Raw genomic sequence first — 24,578 nt, 5'->3', positions numbered from 1 at the left:
TACTCTGTCGCTAGCTTCTTTTAAGTCCAGTGACTCGAGCATGTGTAGTGGGGGAATTTAAACTTCTCTCTTTACCCATATTTTCGTTTCAAAACTTGATCCATTTTGAACGCAAACGTGTTGTGAAGCGCCCACTACCCTTTTGCATACTAAAAGGTGATGCATTAATATTAAGATGCCTTCCCTCAGTACCTTTTAAATCATCATCACCTCTTGGTGTGCTAGTATTATCCAAACACGATTTAAAACATCTTTTGATATTTGACCATATTCTCTTAATCTATTTAAAATATGTTTATTCCCAATTACACTTTTTAGGAAGCTTGATGAATTTAAAATTTATACGAATGACTATCAAATGGTTCAAGTCTTATACGATTTGCAATCAAATCTGATACCAAATCAACTAGATCGTAGGTCATGCAATGGATTATAACCTTATTCTTTTTGTCATCAATTTGTACATGTTGATTTTTCAGCGAGCAAGGTGAACAGTCTTTTACATTGCTCACAATACCATTGAGGGAATGAGTCTCCGACACTTGCTAAAGCGTTAGATAAAGCTTCTTCATGTTTTGATGGTAGTGGTGGTCAATTTTCAGGTTGGGTGTGATCAATGACCTTTTCTTTGAGCGGTCTTTCACGGTAGGGTTTATGCCTATCGACACGTCAAAGGGCATTTTGCAGCAAAATTTATTTTTCACCGTCGGAAACTGTCTCATTGTTAATAAATTTGTCAAGATTATCATCAAAGTGTTTTTTTTGGTGAAAGGGCGAGGTCTGAGGGAGTAAATTTGTAGGGTTTAGCCATTTTTCTAGAGAATACTATTTACAAGTCCGGCAATTCTTTGCAGTTACAGTGAAAAGAAGTTACCGCTCGCTTGAACAAGTGGTTTTCTTTTAAAATCCATTCCTCTATTTTTGCAAGCTAAGGCCCGTACAAGTGAACGATGTTGTGTGGGTCGTTGCTTAACTACTTCTGGCAGTTGATCATTGGCTTCAGTTAAATGTAAACAAAGCTCTGATAGGGGATTACTGAATTCATTGTCAACGCCATGTTCGCGTACAGCTTTCCTAAGCCTTGGTTTTTAGTTTCCTAGTACGAAAAATAAATGTCTGTTTTCATGTAGGTTTTATGGCACTTGGAATTAACCAAGTGACATGTAGCGACCGCAAATTTTGTCGGTCTGTTGGTCCCGGCTTTGCTACTTTAGACACTTCCAGGTAAGCTAGGATGATGAAATTTGGCAGACATATCAGGGACTTGACCGCATTAAATTAAAAATAGTCGTTTTCACGATTTGACCATCTGAGGCGGAGTGGGGGCCGGTTAATTCGGAAAAAAATACACAAAATGAAGTATTTTTAACTTACGAACAGGTGATGGGATCTTAATGAAATTTGATATTTGGAAGGAACTCATGTCTCAGAGCTCTTATTTTCAATCCAGACCAGATCTGTTGACAAGGAGGAGAGTTGGAGGGGGGAACGGGAAATCTTGGAAAACGCTTAGAGTAGAAAAAACGGAATGAAACTTGGTGGGTAGAAGAATAAGCAAATGTCGTAGATACGTGATTGACGTAACCGTACTGGATCCACTCTCTTTGGAATTAGGGGGTGGGGTTCAGTGCTTTGGCGAGTTTGGTGCTTCTGGGCGTGATAGGACTATGGAAATTGGTAGGCGTGTCCGGGAGCAGCACAAATAGACTTGATAAAGTCGTTTTCTCCAATTAGACCATCTGGGGGTCTGAAGGGAGAGAAAAAGTAGAAAAAATGAGGTATTTATCACTTACGAGTGGGTGATCGGATCTAATGAATTTTGATATTTAGAAGGACCCCGTGACTCAAAGCTCTTATTTTAAATCCCAACCAGCATTAAGCCTCCTATTTTCCCTTTAAACAATCTATTGATTCTTAGAATTTTGCTAGAGCTCATACCATATGAGTTCTTGGCTCGTCCAGCCTCATCACAAGTGCCATATGAGCTCTTACCTCTTGTTTTCAATGTCATGATAGCAACTAATTACCTTTTTTACTGTTCGCTGGTAGATATACGGTAATTTAATTGTCAAAAATATCAGTGACTATTCGTAAATCCTCGGCTGTTTCAATTGAGGTTTAATAGGTTCATTTCTAGCCTGATTGTATGCCGAAAATAGGAATTTAAGTTCACCGGGATGTATCTGTTTGTTTAAAGTTATGAGGGAACTTGAATCACGAACAACCCTGTATATGATGTAGTAAGTACGATTCGAAGCAAGTGTTCTCACCCATTTGCTCTGATGAAAGAGATTCTGGAAAACAACGGTTACAGACAATTTTTCAGGATGAGATCGAACCGTGAATAATTGTAACATCTCCCGAGACCATTCTTCAATGGATTCAAATAAATCGTCAATAATCAACCAAGTTTAGTTCAACAATAATAAACACGATAAGTCCCTGTATGAATTTTGTGTCTTGTGCAATAGTCCTTATTTTCTCATAGGACTGTTGTCATACGCTATAGCAATGGCAGATGTTTTCCGGATTTTTTAAAAATATTTTATCACGATTTGAATTATTTTCGTTAAAAGTGTTATTTTGACAGACATTGATGATTTGCGAAGCAATGATCACAAATGAGTTTTAGATTTCACTCTTTTCGCTGTCAAAATACAACTAACCAAACCTAACCTCAATCTGTTGAATGTATATCTAAGTTCAAAGAGACAAAAACAAAATACGAGTTTTCTTTAATGTAAATAAATGCACTATAAATATTTTAAAGCATATTTACATAAGCAAAACTCAACAGCATTAAAAAACACTTGAATATTAAAGAATGCATTTGGGCATAAACATATTTACATGGGCAGTAATCACCAGCATTAAAATACGCTTAAACATTAAAAACACTTGAATATTAAAATGCACTTATGAAATGTCAACCCCGGAGGGTGGGGCGGCTGGTCAGGCACGGCAGCTGGAAAGCGCGGCGGCCGGGGCCTCAGGTCGGGCCGGTTGTCTTAAAGACACCAAAAAACAGTATAATATTAAACACTTTTCCGCCTTAAGCAAAATGTACAAAACCCTATAAAACACACACAGCTGAGGTGGAGACTGATCAGACCCTCTTCCCACAAACTTTCAAATTTTCTCCAGACCTAGACGATGTCTATACTCTACCCATACATTTCGCGCTGAAGTTAAGTAATGACTGTGTGGTAGTACCTTCAAGTCAGAAATCAAGTCGCTTTCCGTCTCAGATTAAAAAAAATAATTACTCATTTGGGGCCTGGCAATTCACTAGCTCCACATAAATGGACTCGTCCCAGTTGGTGTAGCCCATTCGAGAGCTGCTGTGATTATCATTTTCCAAATCTTCTAATAAACTGTTAGTTGTAACTTTTAGCAAAAGTGAACCGGTATCCCCATAATAAACTCGAACTTCCCCCTTCACCCGGACATTGGAGCTTACACACACTGTAATGAAATTCACACATGAGTTTTTTTTAAATCTTCTAAAATTGCGCTACCAGCGGCAATATTTTTACTTAAAACTACTTTCCTTTTCTTCTATGTTAAAGAACCATATTGGAGTCTATGATCGTGAAAGATGTGAAGTTCAGACCGGCAAGGATTCGAGCACATTCTTTCTGGTCGGTTACAACGTCACAACGAGTCCTATGGCAGACACTATGGCACATTTTATCGAAGAATGAATTTAAAATAAACTTAAAGATTTGTTTTTCAACCTTTATTTTTGCCTCAGAGCGTTTATTGACAAAGATGTCAATAAAAGTCTTAATATATGGCTTTTGATCGAAATGGAAGGCTCTAAGAATCTTTATGACCCTGAAACCGTTTGCCAGCTTTCGCCGCAAAAGAACGTGGTGTACAACAATATTCTGTTTAGGTTAATGGTCGGGAATAAGCTTTTGTTTCGGAGGTGTCCAGTGCATACCCCCATCCCCTACCAAAGAAATATTACAGTGACTCAGTGAATTGCTAGGCACTGGTATGTTTATGCACGGGAAAGCAAAATTCTGAACCGAGTAGTGATGTTCTACTAGTATTTCATCATCAAATTCGAAAAATCATCCTCGCGGTCCATTCTCCTCAACAGTGGCACGGAAAACATACCCTCCCTGCATTGGTCATTTCACAAATAAGTAGTGACCCACGTTGATGATAAACCTATTTTTTTTTACTGATTTTAAGTATTAAATCCATCGCAAAATGATGAGTTGAAAATTGATAACCCAAATCCAATTTTATATACAATATCCAACAACGTCAGGTACGTTTTACAATATCCCTCCCCATTTTACAGCCTCTTCTGGCCTAAGCTTTTCTTTGGCAAATTCATAGTCGGCAGTGGTGCATTGACACCGTGAAGTGAATTATAAAGCGCTTCGATGGGCGGTGATTTTTCCTCATGTAGCCTCAAGGCGGAGTTTTAGCACTCATATGGGTATATGCCCTTAAACGTTAATAAAATATAAACTCAAACATCTGGAAAGCGCTGCGTCATTAGAAGGAAACTATTAAAATCACCGCTTTTCTGCGCTTGAATTAATTGACTTACTTAACGATTTGGAGAAAAAAAACTATAGGAATCTAAAAAAAAATTATTCCAGTATGTTTTATCATTATCAACTGTTTTCCATTTGAATTCTAAGAATAAGAGCTTCTCAGATGATTTGGGTGTGACATTATAAGAAAAAGAACCATTTAACCATGCACCATCTACGACTTCACCTTTCTGCATACGTGCCAACACTGCTAATATGAATTTCAAATCATAGTTGGAATTGCGAATGTAAAGCGGTAGAAAGTATTGCTGCTTAAAATTTAAATTATATGGTTTATTTGCCAGTCCACGAAAGTTACTCCCCCCAGATAAAATTGGACTACTTAAATGATCATGGTGGCTGACTGGTGTTTCTCTTATAGCCTTAAAAAATTTACCCCTTGTAAACCCAAAACATTTCTTTATTTTTAATTGCCAACTCATCCTCTGGTGATAGTCATTGGATGATTTGTATTGAGCAGCCGTGTAATTGACTTATTGACAGTTTTGATAAGTGCAACCATAGCTGCACCAACGAAATCTTCCTTAACCAATGTCTCAGATACCTCTAACAATTGCATGGTATTACTAGCATCTCTTTGAACATATGCATAAGATATTGCAGTGACTTCATGTTCTTTAAGACGAGTCGAGTTCGATAGATCGAACATATCCGTGAGCTTAACTTCGATATCTAAAGCCACCTTGTTTCTCTGCCAGAGCAAATTTTGGAAATTCTTGAACCGCAAGAAGGTGTTATCACCCAAAACCGTCTCAACGGACTGGTACCCATGATTTTTTTTTTTTTTTTTTTTTTTTTTTTTACAAAAATATCAAGGGCGAAATTTCAAACTCATTCTACCCCAAGAAAGCAGGATTGGTCAACAAAATTATCACTTGGTCAATTTAAAATATTCCTTATTTCTTCTTATTAAAGGGTATATTTCTTTTTATTAATCGGACAGGACCCCTCAACAGTCCCTTTATTAAGTCGAAAGGAATGAGTTACTTTAGCAGTGATGAACAAGAGCTAAGAGGTCATATGGCACTTGTGACGAGGTCGGAAGAGCCAAGAACTCATATGGCTTGAGCTCTAGCAAAATTTTGAAAATCAACAGATTGCTTTAAAAGGAAAATCGGAGGCTTAATGCCGGTCGGGATTAAAAATAAGAGCTCTGAGTCACGAGGTCCTTCTAAATGTCAAAATCCATTAAGATCCGATCACCCAATCGTAAGTTCTCAATTTTTCTAATTTTTCCTCTCCTTTCAGCCCCCCCAGATGGTCGAAACAGGGAAAACGACTTTATCAAGTCAATTTGTGTAGCTCCCTGACACACGTACCAATTTTCATCGTCCTAGCACGTCCAGAAGCACCAAACTCGCCAAAGCACTGAATCCCACCCCCTAACTTCCCCAAAGAGAGCGGATCCAGTCCAGTTACGTCAATCACGACGACATTTATAAGGGTTTTCCAATAATTCCGGTTTCACCCTCCAACTCCCCCAATCTCAACAGATCTGGTCGGTATTTGAAATAAGAGCTCTGAGACATGAGTTCCTTCTAAACATAAATTTCATTAAGATTCGGTCATTCGTTATTAAGTTAAAAATACCTCAATTTTTCTAATTTTTACCAATTAACAACCCGCGGCTCCCCCAAAGAGAATGGATCCGCTACTATTATGTCAATCACGTATTTATAACTTGTACTTATTCTTACCATCAAGTTTCATCCCGATCTCTCCACTCTAAGCGATTTTTAAGATTTCCGGTTTCCCCCTCCAAATCCCCCCAATCTCATTGGATCTGGTCGGGATTTAAAATGAAAGTTCTAAAGCACAAAATCCTTCTAAATATCAAATTTCATGAAGATCTGATCACCCGTTGGTAAGTTACAAATACCTAATTTTTTCTAGTTTTTCCGAATTACTCCCCCCTCCCCCCAACTCCACCAATGAGAGCGGAAACGGTCCGGTTATGGTAGTTCACTTATCTTGGACTTGTGCTTATTCTTTTCACCAAGTTTCATCCTGATCTCTCCACTTAAAGCGTTTTCAAAGATTTTCACCCCCCCCCCCAACGACACTAGATGTCTGGATTCAAAATAAGAGATTTGAGTTCAGAGGTCCTTCTAAATATGAAATTTCATAAAGATCCAATCATTTCTTCGTAATTTAAAAATAGCTCATTTTCTTTAATGTTTTAGAATTTACCCTTCCCCCCAACTCCCCTTAAGGGAGCGAATCCGTTCCGGTTATCTCGATCACGTATCTAGGACTTCTGCTTATTTTTCCCACCAAGTTTCATCCCGATGCCTCCACTCTTAGCGTTTTCCAAAATTTTGGGTCCCCCCAACTCTCCGCAACGTCACCAGATCCGGTTGGGATTTAAAATAAGAGCTCTGAGACACGATTTACTTCCAAACATCAAATTTCATTAAGATCTAACTACTCCTTCGTAAGTTAAAAATACCTCATTTTTCTAATTTTTCAGAATTAACCCCCCCCACTCCCCCAAAGAGAGCGGATCCGTTTTGGTTATGTCAATCACGTATCTAGGACTTGTGATTATTGTTTACCAAGTTTCATCCCAATCCATTGGCTCTAAGCGTTTTCCAAGATTTTAGGCGCCCCTCCCCCAATGTCACCGGACACGGTCGTGATTTAAAATAAGAGCTCTGAGACACAATATCCTTCGAAACATCTAATTTCATTAAGATCCAATCACTCATTCAAAAGTTAAAAATACCTCACTTTTTTAATTTTTCAGAATTAACCCTCCCTCCAACTCCCCCAAAGAGAGCGGATCAGTTCCGGTTATTTCAATCACGTATCTAGGACTTGTGCATATTTTTCCCACCAAGTTTCATCCCGATCCCTCCACACTAACCGTTTTCCAAGATTTTAGATTTCCCCACTCCAACTCTCCCCAATATCACCTGATCCGGCCAGGATTTAAAATGAGACCTCTGAGACACGATATCCTTTCTAACATCAAATTTCATAAAGATCCGATCACCCGTTCGTAAGTTAAAAATACCTCCTTTTTCTAATTTTTACGATTTAACCCCCCCCCCCCCGCAGATGGTCGAATCGGGGAAACGACAACTTCTAATTTGATCTGGTCTGGTTCCTGATACGCCTGCCAAATATCTGCCCATGCTAAAAGAAACATACAAAAATAACTTTATAGGCATTATTCGTGATTGCTGGAATAAACTATCGTTAATTTTTTGGCATCTATGAGTCTCAAGTAATTTTAGTTACGATAGGACTGGCAATACTGGTCTCGCCTTGCTTGGGGACCGCAGGTCTCGTAGGGCTAGCAACTTCACCATGCTTGGGGGGCGATGGGGCAGCATTCTCGCCTTGTAGGGAAGAGGTGGCTGTATTCTCACCTTGTATGGGGATAGAAGGCCCCACGAGATGACTGCAGGAGGAGCGCAGAAGTGCTTGCATCATCACACAGCCTCGCCTTCTTCGCAAAAGGAGCTCCTTCCTAAAATAGAAATAAAATATTAGTTTTCGTGAAATAACTTGAGCCTTAAAATATTATTTTTCAACATGTATTGTGCCCCCTCCTTAAATTTAACTCATCCCCATTGCTCCACCCCTCAGGAACTTAATTTCTCTGTTTTCCAAAAGTATTGAAGCTTAGAAGCATTCTTTGAAAGACTGTTTTTTCTGATCCACAAGGATAATTAAGAGAGTTATGAAAGAAAAAAAGTTTGTTTTTATGGCACTTGGTATTAACCAAGTGATATATAGCAATCGCAAATTCTGTCGGTCTGTCTGTCTGTCTGTCGGTCCCGGTTTTGCTACTTTAGGGACTTCCAGGTAAGCTAGGACGATAATATTTGGCAGGCATATCAGGGACAGGACCAGATTAAATTAGAAATAGTCGTTTCCCAATTTGAACATCTGGGGGGGGGGGTGAGTGGGGGGCCAGTTAATTCAGAAAAATAGAAAAAATGGAGTATTTTTAACTTACGAACGGTTGATCAGATCTTAATGAAATTTGATATTTGGAAGGACATCGTGTCTCAGAGGTGTTATTTTAAATCCGGTGACATCGGATCTGGTCACATTGGGGGGGATTTGGGAGGGGGAAACCTAAAATCTTGGAAAACAATTAGAGAGGAGGGATTGAGATAAAACTTGGTGGACAAAATAAGCACAAGTCCTAGATACATGATTGACATAACCGGAACGGATCCAGTCTCTTTGGGGGGGGGGGGTTAATTCTGAAAAACTAGAAAAAATGAGGTATTTGTAACTTACGAGCGGGTGATCGGACCTCAATGAAATTTGATATTTAGAAGGATATCGTGTCTCAAAGCTCGTATTTTAAAATCCCGAACGGATTTGGTAACACTGGGGGAGTTTGGGGGGAACCTAAAATAATGGAAAACGCTTAGATTCGAGGGATCGGGATGAAACTTGGTGAAAAAAGCACAAGTCTTAGATACGCGATAGACATAATTGGAACGGACCCGCTCTATTGGGGGGGAGGGGGAGGGTTAATTCTGAAAAATTAGAAAAAATGACGTATTTTTAAATTACGAAGGAGAGATCGCATCTTCAAGAAACTTCATATTTAGAAGGACCTCGTAACTCAGATCTCTTATTTTAATTCTCAACCGGATCCAGCGTCATTGGGGGGCAGTTGGGGGGGGGCCAGAAATCTTAGAAAATACTTAAAGCAGAGAGATCAGGATGAAACTGGATGGGAAGAATAAAAAACCTGTCTAAGATACGTGACTGACATAACCATGACCGGCAGATCCGGATAACCGGATCTGCTCTCCTTGGTGGAGTTGGGGGAGGGGTAATTCGGAAAAATGAGGTATTTGTAACTTACGAACGGGTGACCAGATCTTAATGAAATTTGATATTTAAAGCTCTTATTTTGAATTCCGACCAGATCCTGTGACATTGGAGGGAGTGGGAGGGGGAAACCAGAATTCTTGGAAAACGTGAAAATTGGGGTATTTTTATCTTACGAATAGGTGAACGGATCTTAATGAAACTTGATATATATAGAAGGATCTTATGTCTCAGATGCTCCATTTTCGACTCGAATCGGATCCGGAAAAATAGGGGGTTTGAGGAGGCAAACAGAAATCTTGGAAAACGCTTAGTGGAGAGATCGGGATGAAACTTGATGGGGAGAATTAAAACAAATTCTAGATACGTGATTGACATATTTGGAGCGGATCCGTTCTCTTTGGAGGATCTGGGGGGTGTTAATTTGGAAAAATTAGAAAAATTGAGGTATTTTTAACTTAAAACAGGTGACCGGATCTTAATGAAATTTGATATTTAGAAGGAATTCATGTCTCAGAGCTCTTATTTCAAATCCCGACCAGATCTGTTGACATTGGGGGGAGTTGGAGGGGGAAATCTCGGAAAACGCTTGGAGTGGAGGAATCGGGATGAAGCTTGGTGGATAGAATAAGCAAATGTCCTGGATACGTGATTGACGTAACCGTACTGGATTCACTCTCTTTGGAGGAAGTGTGGGAGGGGTTCAGTGATTTGGCGAGTTTGGTGCTTCTGGACGTGCTAGGACGATGAAAATTGGTAGGCGTGCCAGGGAGCTGCACAAATTGACTTGATAAAGTCGTAAAATTTACTAGATGTTTTCCAGAGAAATTGCCTACGGATTGTTCTGGGTACCCGGCTGACTGACCGTATTTCAAACAGTAGGTTGTACGGAAAGTTTGGTTCAATCCCGCTTTCTAGGAGTATAATGAAAGAAAGGTTGATATGGCTAGGCCACGTTCGACGGATGAAGGATGACAGATTACCGAAGATTATCCTTTTTGGCCAACCGTCTGGGGCTACACGGAAAGCAGGTCGTCCTTGTCTGGGTTGGGAGGATGTAATAAATAAAGATTTAAAGGAAATGGGAACTTCTTGGGAGGATGTAAAGAGGGAGGATTTAAATAGATTAGGTTGGAGGAAAAGCGTGCGTAGCTGTGTTGGCCTCAGGCAGCTTGGTGCTGCAGTGAGTTATTAGTAGTAGTAGTAATAGTAGTTTTCCCAGAATCGACCATCTGGGGGGCTAAAGGGAGAGAAAAAATAAGAAAAAATGAGATACTTATAACTTACGAGTGGGTGATCGGATCTTAATGAATTTTGATATTTACAAGGACATCGTGACTCAAAGCTCTTATTTTAAATCCTGACCGGCATCAAGCCTCTGATTTTTCTTTTAAATCAATCTATTAATTCTAAGAATTTTGTTAGAGCTCATACCATATGAGCTCTTGGCTCTTAGCTCTTCTTGCCTCGCCACAAGTGCCATATGAGCTCTTAGCTCTTGTTTTAAAAGAAGGGTATTGAACTCAATTAAATCGAAAATGAGCAATAATCTAGCTAAGTGAAGGCGACTCGTGTTAATAATAACTGAATACGGCAAAAATAGAATATTTGACAGTAAACTTTAAACTAACGTGTACCGCAGAGCGTTAGTATTTTTTATTTCCTGATTAAATTTTTGCCTTTAAATGTGTTTTTATTCTTTCTATAATATGTTATAGTAAAAGAAAACATTCAATTTCTCGCACCTTTTTTTTCCATATGAGCTACAAAAGTTTCATACAGCACTTTTTAAATATAATAAGCAAAACATTCTGAAATAAAGAACAAATTTATAGTTTTGTCTTAGCAAGGTTTTATCATACACCTTCTCATTAAATTCAAATTTAATAAGCCGCGCGTAACGAAAAAACATGGCTTCCAAACGAGTGCATACCCCTTTATCCTTGTAGGAGAGGAGGAACCTCACACAATAATTCGTTATTATACTAAAAATTATACTTGTCCAATTTCCCGAATAGAATCTTCCCTAAATTTGCTATCAATTTAATCAACATTTTTACGAGAAATAATATACTTTTTTTCCTTAGAAAAAATCGTCCTTTTTTCATAATTACCTTTCTGATGGAATTTGGCAGACAATTTTCCAATTAATGGCAGATGCTAAAAAGTGACCATTTTTCGGCAATTAACTAACGAATAGTAACTTAATCTTAGTCCATGCCCCCTTCCCAGAATAGATGTTGACTAGTTAAATTAGATCTAATCACATTTTTCAGACGAAAATAGTAGTCACAGTGTACTTAAACCAAAGATTTAATATAAATCTAAGTCAATCAGTTTGGTCAGAAAAAGTATTTCTAAATTGTGAATCACCCGTCATATCAGAGCGTTTAATTTACCGGACAAAAGGATGAACCCTTATTCAATAGTGCAACGATGGCTGTTCGCTATCATTAAAGGGTTAAATCCCAAGTATCTGACGGGCTTTAATTAGGCCGTGTTTACTCATCTGCTAGAAAAGGCTTCGATTAGCAGAAAAACGCATTGAAATTGCATACGGGGTAAAAGCATATATTTTACAAGAAAACTAGGTTATTTTTATCACCGGTGGTGCTATGCAATAGCGAGAGGGGACGAGGTTTTACTTGTTGATTTCATATTGAGAACTATATAACTTTTAGTTTGACTATAATCTTGTCCTATTTTTTGGTGGGGAAGGGAGAGCCATTCTATAATATGAAGAGAAACTTACCTGCAAGTAGGCAGGGGCCAAATCCTTTTTGAAGTTTCTTGTTTCATGTAACAGCTCAAAGTAATACTGATAAAATTCCTCATCTGGTTCTGGGTTTCATAGCCCCCAGAGAACAAAGAAAATTACCCGCTCCATTACCCACTATGCGAATAACATTCTCTTACATAATGCTGTGTCAATAGACGTCTAGACCATATAACGGCTCGCCTTTGTTTTTGTTTGAAAATCAATACTGCTGCACCCTCATATTTTTAGACAATTAACATAACAACCAAGGAAAACATTCTCTATCACGTAACAAGCACCTGCACCTTGAAGAAAATCAATAATATCAGCGCCTTCCAGAAATCGCAGTTAAACTTCTTCTTGATAACTGGCAAAGAAGAAAAGAGTATTTCTTCTGTGATGGGCTATGGGCCCATCAGAATTCATTATGGCGCCGCTACTGACATTTCCTGGCGGGGCTCAGGATGGTCCAGCTTGCTTTTTCCGCCCCTGTGCTAGTAGGTATGTCAATGTAATACTTTATGCTACGCTGAGAAAAATTATAGCAATGGAAGGGGCACTATTAACCGCCCTTCCCCGCGTCAATAGTAAAGGCGTAGCCCAAATTTTCTTAGGAATCAAGAGGGATTATATATCACTTTTCACAGCCCCCCTTCTCCAGGAGCCTTAATGAGAGTTAGGGTATTTTGCAATGAAATGTATCCTTTGAATCATCTGCCTCTCCCCCGTCCAGCGTACATAATGACTCACCGCATGTCCCTCATAATGGCTGATGTGGACTTGCAAAACTCTGTATGTAATTTTATGAAATAGGAAGCAAATCAAATTACTTAAATAAAACTTTGAGATAAATGTCAGTAGTATTTTTCTGCAACAAGAAGGAAGATATCAACCCGCAGCACAATTATTCAGGCTTAGTCTAAATGAAAGGAGATGGAATATTAATTCCTACTTCCCTACACCTTTCTTTATTTATATCGAGAGTTAGCAGCTGGGACACTGAAATGTGTTCTTTTAGCCGTCTTCCTCACCGACCCCGCCTATAAAATGACTTACCGGAGTTTTTTAACTTTTAAATAGATTGCCTATCTCACAATTTTCAACTAATAGTAACTTTGTCCTCTTTGAGGCAAGATCGCAGTTTGGTGCCATAGAATAGTAGAAAACGACACTTCCGTGGTACGATCTTCATGATCACTTAAAAGGACCCAAAAGTTTTTAATTTACGATTAAATGAGCTCTCTCCCAATTTTCCCGAACCTTCGGTTTCATACGATCTTCGGATGTATCTATGATCTTTCTTCTAAAAAAAAACAACACATCCCACATCTTTGTAAATAGGAGCTTGAAAACTCTACGGCAGGTTTCTCAAAATAATTTGATTTTCGCTAAGATCGCTTGCATTTTTGGCGGTGTTTCTTCCTTTTTTTTTGAGAATCAGCAAATTTTTTCAGGCTCGTAGCTTTCGATAGGCAACAAAAAAACTTAATGTTTTTTATATATTTAGAATTCAGCATAAAAAGCCGATCCTGGTGATGTATCAAATTTTGTTTAGTGAATATTGCTCAGAGTCACTACTAACTTGCAGTTCGTTACCACGAACTGTTAAAAAAGATTTTCTTGTGCTAAACAATTTAATGTGTGATAATAATATGATTTTCACAAAGACCACTTGCTTTTTTTGAGGCACTTCCCCTTTTCTTCAAAAAACAGGCAAATTTTCTCAGGCTTGTAGATTTTGGTAGGTATTAATAAAACTTAATGGATTTTAAACATTTAGAATCAGCATAAAAAGCTGAGGTGGTAGATGTGTCAATTTCAATAAAATTTCGTTTTTAGAGTTTTGGTGAATTTTGGCCCAATCCGTTCATTACCACGAACTGTTTGATAAGACTTTCTTATGATAAACAATTTTATGTGAACAAGTTCACTTTATTCAGTTAAACTGAAAGAAAGAAGATTAATCTGACAGCTGGATTCCAAGTTTAAATTTAGATTTTCATCTGTATTTATTTATTTATACATATGTATATATATTCCCTTTTTTTCAATGTCTGAAGATACAAGAGATTTCAGTTCCAGGAGGAATTATATAAAAAAAACTAGTTTTTCTAACTGAAAGTAAGGAGCGACATTAAAACTTAAAAAGAACAGAAATTACTCCTTATATGAAATGGGTTGTCCCCTCCGCAATCCCTCGCTCTTTATGCTAAAGCTTTTAATTGTTTTAAATGCAGAATTGTGGTAAAGAGTCAAACTTTAGCGTAAAGAGCGAAGGATTGCGGAGTGGACAACCCATTTCATATACGGAGTAATTTCTGTTCGTTTTGAGTTTTAATGTCGCTCCTTACTTTCAGTTAGAAAAACTAGTTTTTTTATATAATTTCTGAACGTTTTTCAATTAATGCATGTTTGATTTTGGCTCTCCACACCATAAATTATAAAAATGGAATTTACATTTAAATTTCTTTTTTGGCTAAATGGCTTTCTCTTAGTTCTGATCAGACGATTTTGAGAAATAAGGGATGGGGAAGGAGGCCTAGTTGCCATGCAATTTTTCGGTTAAACAAAAAGGCAATTATAAATTTTAAATTTTAACGAATTTTTTTATTAGTAAAAAATATACGTAACTTAAGAATTAACTTACGTAACAAACTTTTATATTCTTAAATTTTTATTATGTATATGCGGGGATTTGTACCCACGTTATTACCTCGCTCTTTACACTAAATCGTAAGTTTTGTGCCGATTCTTTAAGAATGACCCCTGAATCAGAAAGGCCGTAGAATAAATAGTTGAAATTACTAAAAATACTATAGCATAAAGAGCGAGGTATTTATCTCCTCCTAAATACCTCGCTCTTTATGCTAAAGTATTTTTAGAACCCCTCATATGCGTAATAATCTCTGTTCGTTTTAAGTTTCAATGCTACTCCTTACTTTCAATTGAAAAAACTTTTCCATGTTTATTTTTTCATTGTTTTTTATAGTAATTTTAGAAAATCCTGCGCCCTTTTCATTGAATTTTTCTTCCCCCATAACATATTTCTCCAAGGAAAGCTCCTCCCACATAGCCCCTTCCCCTCAACCCCAACCCCCAAAACGCAAAAAAAATCCCCTGAAAACGACTATACACTTCCCAATAACCATTATTATATGTAAACACTGGTCGAAGTTTGTAACTTGCAGCCCACTTGGTCGATACGATGACCCCTGGGGAAAAGAAAGAAAAAAAAAAAAAAACAAAAAAAACAAACAAATAAACACGCACCCGTGATTTGTCTTCTGGCAAAAAATACGGAATTCCACATTTTTGTAGATAGGAGCTTGAAAATTTTGGTATAGGGTTCTCTGATACGCCGAATGCGATGGTGTGATTTTCGTTAAGATTCTGTGACTTTTAGGGGGTGTTTTCCCCTATTTTCTAAAATAAGACAAATTTTCTCAGGCTCGTAACTTTTGATGACAAAGACCGAATTTGATGAAACTTATATATTTAAAATGAGCATGAAAATCCGATTCTTTTGATGTATATTTTAGCATCAAAATTCCGTTATTTAGAGTTTCGTTTACTATTGAGCCGGGTCGCTCCTTACTACAGTTCGTTACCACGAACTGTTTGAAATCATCCTGTTATAAAAAAAAAAGGTAATTTTTACATGGGTATTATAAAATCAAAACATGGCTTCTATGCCAGAAGGCTGAGTTTTGAATATGGGCCCTTAGAATTAAGAAGATCTTGGGAAGCTGTTGATCTTGGAGAGATAAATGAAGCTTCTGCTGATGAGATCAGATCTCCTTGGAAGCGGTTTTTAAGTTTCATCCTTCCATAATCTATTGTGGGGTTTAGGAAACCGCATAAAGATAATTCTACACCTGTTTTAATCTTGGAAGACAATAAATCTTTCCTTAATTTTTGCTCGAGTCTGATTTCATTTTGCTTTATGTTTTGGGCATGGTGGATTAAGATTAAGTCCCTAATAATGCATAATAATTACCTATATAATTACATATAATAGATTAAATGTATTGATTCCTTTGCCAGGTATCCTCGCCATTTAAAATTTTGCTCAGTTTTGTCTCATTTTACATGTAAAATTAGCTACTCTTTTTATTGGAGAATTTTTTTCTTAACGTATTTTAAAAGAACATTATTCCTATGGAAAGGTGCCTAAAACACATCCCCATGCCCTCGCCCTACACAGCTATTCTGGTGTCTGTCTCTCCTGAAAAATTTTAACTGGGCACCCATGACTAGTTCCTCTCAATTTCTACTTTTTTTTTAACAGGCAAATTTATGGAATTTTCATTTATATTATTTTATCTTGTTTCCAATAGTTTAGCACCTTAATTAAAAAATCAAGTTTGATTTTTTTTTTTTTTTTTTTATAGTAAAAATAGCTAACTGCGAGGATGTTGATGCTTAAACCCAGAATGTTGGTCGGGTTTAAGACCAAGCAAGTCAGAAGACAGCAAAGAAAGTCGGACAAGACTCAAGGGGCTGGATTAGACCAAGAAAGTCCGAACATGACTGAATATTTTTCTATGTTAATTTCATTTATTGCAAATACTAACTTTTAATTTTGTGTGTTTTATTGCTAGAAGTTCTGTCTTTTTTTTTTTGTCTCCCTTGGGCCTATATTCCTCATATATGGCCATCACAGATAACTCCACGAAGAACTCAGGCATTTATGATGCCTGGATAGAAACTAACGTCTGTGGGTCTGCAACTACAAGTCAATGCTGAAATGTGCCCAATACAAATGTGTTCTTTCATATCCAGATCTATTCATATGTAGCTCTCTATAAAATAGCAATTTAGGAGTTCTTCAAGGATAACTTACACCTGAAAAAGGTCTGTCTGAGGTTAGCAGAGGGAGTTGAAGCTACCAGCTCTGATGATAGCAAACACACAGAAGCCGAGTCTTTGAAACAAGCAAATGCCAACCTATTAGAGGTCATGACTGCATCTATTGTCATCGAAATTTTCAAAGGATGGGAAAGACAAAGATCTAAGAATACAATGTCAAAGACAATGATAAACTACCTGCATTGAGAAAAACCAGTCTTGCTCTTCATTTCAGCTACCTGGAAAGCAGACTTGGAGATTCATCTCCAAGCTGAAAAGAAGCTAAGCAAACTCTTCCTTATTTTTGATAGGATCAAATACGAGTGACTGTGGCTTATATATACGGTAGAAATGCATGACAAGAGGACCAATCACACTGAAACCTGGGGAGAGCTTCTCACAGACAATATTGCTGTAACAAAGAATGACGTCCCTTTTTATCCGTAGGGGCAAACCTTGCGTGAGAGTGTCTGAACAAGCTGATGAGAATTCAGTATAGACTAGTTGGCATCACAAGCAATAGAAATTCCAGACAAAGGTGCTTCTTGGTTTCCCCGGAGCTCTCCCGTTTTGCTGAAGAACTCCAGAGTTAGTTTGGTCCGAAGCGTAACAAAACTAGAGAGCACCATGTCCTTGGGCCAAGTGTTGCCAAGAACGATCAACAATGCTATCAACAAGATTAGGGCGGTCATTCTGAAACATAAAAACCCATTTGCTTCTAATGGTGACAGGCTGCAAAATGTGATCACTCATGCCTATATCCCTGACAAAAAATGTACCATCAATTCTGACTGCAGATGTGACTGGTCAAAAGCAGTATGAAGAACATGATACAGAGCATGAAGTATACGTAGCGGGGTAATCGGCGTGTAATTTGAGTTACTTTAGGAAGTCATCTAGTAAATAAACTAGTCATTACCTATTCTTCGGGCGAAACTGTCAGCAACAAAGACTTGCTTATTCAGGACAACAATCATGAAGAAGCATACCCACTGTTGATCCATCAAGCTCTCCTGATATGACACCAAAACCCCCAGATGAACAGATAGTTTTCTTCTCCACAGACACAAATGTCCTGATGTTAGTCATACCAACGATGATCTTAAGCAGAAGAGCATGTCCATATTCTTGGTCTCTGAAGTAGCATAGGGGCAGGTCGATATGGCAAGAAAGAGCAAAGGCTTTGCCAGCCTTCCGTGCCTTTACTTGAACTGAAAACGCTGGGATATTCTTTGGTATTAGCAAAGCAGCCTGGCTGCAAGTGTACAAAAAGGTAGATAGCAATGTTATTATATCCCTGCAGATACTTTCAACACAGTAGTTGGCAACCGAAACGATATAGACCACATTGGCGTGCTTTATCCGTGCAGCCTGCAACCCTTAAAAAGATCTATATCAAGACAAAATCTGACCTAGGATGGCATCTCTACTGCAAGCGTATAGTAGAAAGCAACAAGCTACCTCCTATCCTTGAAGCTCCACAAAATCAATGTCTCAAGTCCACATCCAAGCCACAGTGTTGGGACAGGCCAGCATGGCTCTCCAGAATCACCACATGGATCTCCTCCAGCATAGATGCTCTAAGGAGTCTGGTGGGCACCTGATACAAACCGTGATAAATACTCTTCCAGCTCCGAAGGCCATGAATAAAATGTTAACGTGTCTATGCAAAAAAGACTGTCCTTCTAACATATTTTGGTAGCATTTTCTTACTTCCGACAGAAGCAAGTAGAAATAATGCTGAAATTGCAAATCGCCTTCCAGGAGAACACAAATCCTATGGGTTATAATTATGTGGAAAATGAACAGCAAGAAGGAATTAAATTCACACCAGAATTTCCTAATTCAATTGAGATTGATGATTTACCAACCTATGACTTAAAACTTAAGAATAACACAATAATAATGCTAATGGGTAATATAGATATTTTGGAGGGTATGTGTCATAGAAGACTTGTGACAAGTTCGAATCGCAAACAAAAATTACTCACAAACAAATCTACAGTTAGAACAGAAGCAACAGCGAGAATCAGAACGCATTGCAAACAAAAATGATGTACATTGGAATTTGCAGATAAAAGACATGTAACAGCAAGAATCACAACGAATCACAAGCGAAAATGATGCATAACAAAATCTATAGCTATAAGACCTGCAACAATGAGCATGATCAATCACATAGGAAGCAATTGCAAAGTAATCAAAATTACAATGGAACAAAGGAACGCGTTAGTTTAGGTTCATCATAAAAAATCACAAATGAAAATGATGTACAAAGAAATCTGCGGTTAGAAGACAAGTAACAGCAAGAGTCACAACGAGTCGCAAACAAAAACGACACGCAACGAAATCTGCAGTTAGAAGAGAAGAAAACTATAGAATATCGACGAACAGCAAAAGTAAATAATACACAACGAAATCTGCAGTTAGAAGAGAAGCAAACTATAGAATATCGACGAACTGCAAAAGTAAATAATACACAACGAAATCTGCAGTTAGAAGAGAAGCAAACTATAGAATATCGACGAACTGCAAAAGTAAATAATACACAACGAAATCTGTAGTTAGAAGAGAAGCAAACTATAGAATATCGACGAACTGCAAAAGTAAATAATACACAACGAAATCTGCAGTTAGAAGAGAAGCAAACTATAGAATATCGACGAACTGCAAAAGTAAATAATACACAACGAAATCTGCAGTTAGAAGAGAAGCAAACTATAGAATATCGACGAACTGCAAAAGTAAATAATACACAACGAAGTCTGTAGTTAGAAGGCAAGCAGCAGTGAGAACCACAACGAATTACAAACAAAATGATACACAACAAAGCCTAAAGTTTGGAGACCTACAACAACAAGGATTTTCAATTGAATAGGAAGCATTGTAAAGAAATCAAACTTACAATTGAACAAAGGAACGCGTTATTTTAGCACCGATCAAAAAAAGTAAATAAAATTAATACTGATATTGTTGATTATCTCCCAGGAGAATGGTAAATCCTAAAAGTTATTATTCCGTGAAGAATAAACCGGAAGGAGCAATTAAATTCACGCCAGTCCTCTATTGATATTTGAGTCCACTCGTCAATGCTGGAACGAGCCATCGTAAAAATTTCAAAGCACTTATTTAAAAAAAACACAGCAATTGAAGATGACAAAAAGGTTATATGGCCAGTAAAGGAAAACGAAGAGAACAAAAATTCAACAAATATTTCGTCCGTACAGAACAAGGCGTCTTCAGCGTAAAAAAAAAAACAAAAAAAAACAAAAAAACTAGAGCCTAAACTAAAAAAACACAAAAATAGTATCAGACTGACTAAAATATATAATATATAATTTCTCCCATATACAAATGGCAGCTACGTTCATAAAACCAGAAAAGTAACTGGATTATGACTTTAAAGTAACAAATGAATTGGATTATATCAACTTTTCTGGTATATTCAATAGCACAATAAAGCTCATTTGTTATTTCAAATTTAAAATCCAGTTACTTCTCTGCTTTCATGAAGGTAGATGGCAGTGTATATGTAAGTAAATGTATATTGTGATTTAGTTAGTCTGCTTTTAGTTTTAGATTCTACTTGTTGTTTTTTGTTTTGTTTTTTTCTCTTTATGCTGAAGACGCCTTGTTTTATACGGGCTAATATTCGTTGGATATTTTGTTCTCTTCGTTTTCCTTTACTGACCATAGAACTATTTTTTCATTTTCATATTCATTTCTTTGTTTTATCACAGACGACCAGTTAGGCTTTAGATGTCTTTTCAAGCTGCACACTTTTAAGTTCAGTCTTCAAGATGGCTAAAACTATAAGTAAGAAGGGTCCTACCTTAAACGTGATTCTTTTGCAGCGACTAGGAAGTCTTGATAAAGCAGCCAAAGTTTTACTATCTTCTTGGTGGACGACAAATTCCATAATATTTTGAAGTTTGCTGCTGTCGAGAAATACTGCATACCAGCTTTTACAAGTCTGACTAGCTGCTTCTATGTCCCTAAAGCTTAAGTATTCGTATACTATACGTATTATCTGAAAATATAATATCAGTTTGGTTAATAAATATTGAGTCAAATTTAAGAAATCAACAGAAATAATAACATTTAATTCTCTCGGGTGAGACGGGGAAAATTTCCATCATTGCCTTTCTTGCTGCAAGAGGGTGACTTTTTCAGGACTAAATATTTTGGGTAGATTCCTTTAAATCTAATTGCCAGAACGTAATCACGAATGTTCGGGAGTGTTACAAAAACAAAAACAAGAGCTAAGAGCTCGTATAGCACTTGTGACGAGGCAAGAAGAGCTAAGAGCCAAGAGCTCATATGGTATGAGCTCTAACAAAATTCTAAGAATCAATAGATTGATTTAAAAAGAAAATCACAGGCTTAATGCAGGTCAGGATTTAAAATAAGAGCTCTGTGTCAATATGTCCTTCTAAATATCAAAATTCATTAAGATCCGATCACCCACTCGTAAGTTATAAATACCTAATTTTTTCTAATTTTTCCTCTCCCTTTAGCCCCCCAGATGGTCGAATCTGTTAAAACGACTTTATCAAGCTAATTTGTGCAGCTCCCTGACAAGCCTACCAATTTTCATCGTCCTAGCACGTCCAGAAGCACCAAAATTGCCAAATCACCAAACCCCTCCCCCCAACTCCCCCAAAGATAGCGAATCCAGTACGGTTACGTCAATCACGTATCAAGGACATTTGCTCATTCTATCCACCAAGCTTCATCCCGATTCCTCCACTCCAAGTATTGTCCAAGATTTCCCCCTCCAACTCCCCCAGTGTCAAAAGATCTGGTCGGGATTTAAAATAAGAACTCTGAGACATGAATTCCTTCTAATATCAAATTTCATTAAGATCCAATCACCTATTCGTAAGATAAAAATATCCCAATTTTCACAATTTCCAAGAATTCCGGTTTCCCCCTCCAACTCCCACCAATCTCACAGGATTTGGTCGGAATTTAAAATTAGAGCTTTAAAACACAAGATCCTTCTAAATATCAAATTCCACTAAGATCTGGTCACCCTTTCGTAAGTTACAAATACGTCAATTTTCAAAATTACCCCCCCCCCCCCAAACTCCACCAAGAGAGCAGATCCGGTCCGGTTATGTCAGTCACGTATCTTAGACGGGTTTATATTCTTCCCATCCGGTTTCATCCTGATCTCTCTGCTTTAAGTATTTTCTCTCCGCTTTAAACTCCCCAAATGTCACCAGATCCCGTCGAGATTTAAAATAAGAGCTCTGAGACGCGATATCCTTCTAAATGTCAAATTTCATTGAGATCCGATCACCCGTTCGTAAGTTAAAAATACCTCATTTTTTCTAATTGTTCAGAATTACCCGCCCCCCCTCCAACTACCCCAAAGAGAGCGGATCCGTTCCGGTTATATCAATCATGTATCTAGGACTTGTGCTTATTTTTAAAACCAAATTTCATCCTAATCCCTCCAATTTAAATATTGTCCAAGATTTTAGGCCCCCCCCCTAATGTCACCAGATCCGGTCGGGATTTAAAATAACAGCTCTGAGACACGATATCCTTGCAAACATGAAATTTCATTCTGAGCAACCGTTCGTAAGTTAAAAATACTTCGATTTTTCTATTTTTTCCGAATTAACAGCCCCCCCCCCCAGTCCCTCCCAGATGGTCAAATCGGGAAAAGACTATTCCTAATTTAATCTGGCCCGGTCCCTGATACGCCTGCCAAAGTTCATCGTCCTAGCTTACCTGGAAGTGCCTAAAGTAGCAAAACCGGGACCGACAGACCGACAGAATTTGCGATTGCTATATGCCACTTGGTTAATACCAAGTGCCATAAAAACCACTAAATTGTCTTATTTTAAAAAAGAACTTAGATGTGGTGTTAACGATTTACCGTTTGTTGATATTTTTTCTTGTCCTTTTGAATTTGAATTATTTTTTTATGATTTGAATTTTCAATATTCAATCAATAACAAGTTTCATATTTAATTATTACCATGAAACTTTTGATCCCTATGAGCTCTGATTCGCACTTTACTAGATTGTAGCTACTACTGCAATTATGATTGAATAAACAAAACACAAAACAAACGGATACCATACAATAAAGTCAAGCCTAAAAAGACCAGAAACTAGATTTACATTTCTATTTCAACATGAAGTGTTGCTGCAATCTATAGTCAGTTTTGCTGAAAAAAGCGTTGCAGGAGCAAAATTTGATTTTATTTCGTCTCCATCCATTAAATATCATAGCTGTCAACTCCTCAAAATCACATGCATCAACGATATTTATATATTCAGAAAAAAATTTCATGCTCCGTACAGATCTCTAAATACAATATTATCTTATTTATTTATCTTAAATACATAACAAAGTAAGCCTGTCAAGTTACAAACTGATAGAAAAATAAAGCAACAAAACTATAAATGTAACAGTCGTATAGCCCAACTGCTTTACAAAATAACAGCAAGAATAGAGTTTTAGCCTACATTATCCTTTATTTCCTGACACCCAATCAACATTGATAGCTTTTAGATGCACCATGTAAAAAAACCTAATGCTTTATTACTTTGCAGCATAGAATAAGACCAAACACAATTCATGTTATTATTTTTAAACTTTCATAATCTACAAACTAAAACTATGGTACTTTCCTTCAAAACATGACACTTATTAGTTTTTTCCAATGTATTGGAAAAAACTAATATCATCAATCAGAGACATGGTCACTGAAATCAGCCAAAGTGTCGACCTTGAATACCTTCAACCTCAAATTATTCTGGGCATCCACCTCTCAGAAAGAATCTCGAACAGCGAAGACAGAAGAAGATGTGGGGATCCCCCAATTGTCTTCGTTATAGTCAAGCAAAGGAGACTGGGATGGTTTGGCCATACAATGTGCAAATCAGATGGCCAAATAAGCAAAAGATGCCTCAAAGGTCTATCACTATCGGCATGGAAGAAGAGAACTGGAGGCCAAAAGAAGATATGGCTGGCAACAGCGAAGTTTGATCTGGAGCCAAATGGAGTGTTCAGAAAACAAAGCCATTGTTGGGATTGATAGTGGCCGGAGATCATAGAGCCTGCCATCCTCCAGCAAAACTTCTGGAAGAAGAGATGTAGTCATCTGCTGGGCACCACAATAAGCCTGGTTGCGGCTTGAACGTACAACAAGTACAAGTAAGTAAGCATTAGATGGCTAAACAATTTTAGTCTAAGTCCATCACCAAGTTATAGCCAAATAGCCTATGCACTTTACTAACAATTGTAAAATTACATCATTATATTACATCATATTGTACAATTCTTGTTTAAGCACTTCTTTGAAGACTAATTCCTTTACCATAAATGTATTGGAAACAAGTAAAAGGTAAATCAATTAGCACACAAGGGTGTAGGAGGAGGGCTGATCACCTTCCAATTACTTTTGGCTCTTAAAACCTTAAGGCTCTTCCCTACAAGCAACACTAGAATGTTGTCTTTGACCAAATGTCGAGCCAAATGACCCAGTGGCTGGGTTCAAACAATGTCGTTATAAAATAATTACCAAGAAAGCAATATTAAATAAGCTTTGAACCACAACCACTAATGAGCT

General features: G+C 37.5%; 1 protein-coding gene across 1 annotated transcript in view; it reads right to left on the bottom strand.

Moving 5' to 3' along the window:
* Window positions 1-24,578, bottom strand: part of LOC136036305 (F-box/LRR-repeat protein 2-like) — a 102,128-nt gene that overhangs the window by 29,034 nt on the left and 48,516 nt on the right. The window contains exon 2 of the mRNA XM_065718455.1: window positions 20,819-21,016. Within this exon, the coding sequence (XP_065574527.1) occupies window positions 20,819-21,016 (198 nt within the window). The remainder of the gene's footprint in view (window positions 1-20,818; window positions 21,017-24,578) is intronic.

Source organism: Artemia franciscana, chromosome 15 (assembly GCF_032884065.1).
Source record: "Artemia franciscana chromosome 15, ASM3288406v1, whole genome shotgun sequence".
Taxonomy (NCBI): Eukaryota; Metazoa; Arthropoda; class Branchiopoda; order Anostraca; family Artemiidae; genus Artemia; species Artemia franciscana.
This window is presented reverse-complemented; position numbering and strand designations above follow the sequence as displayed.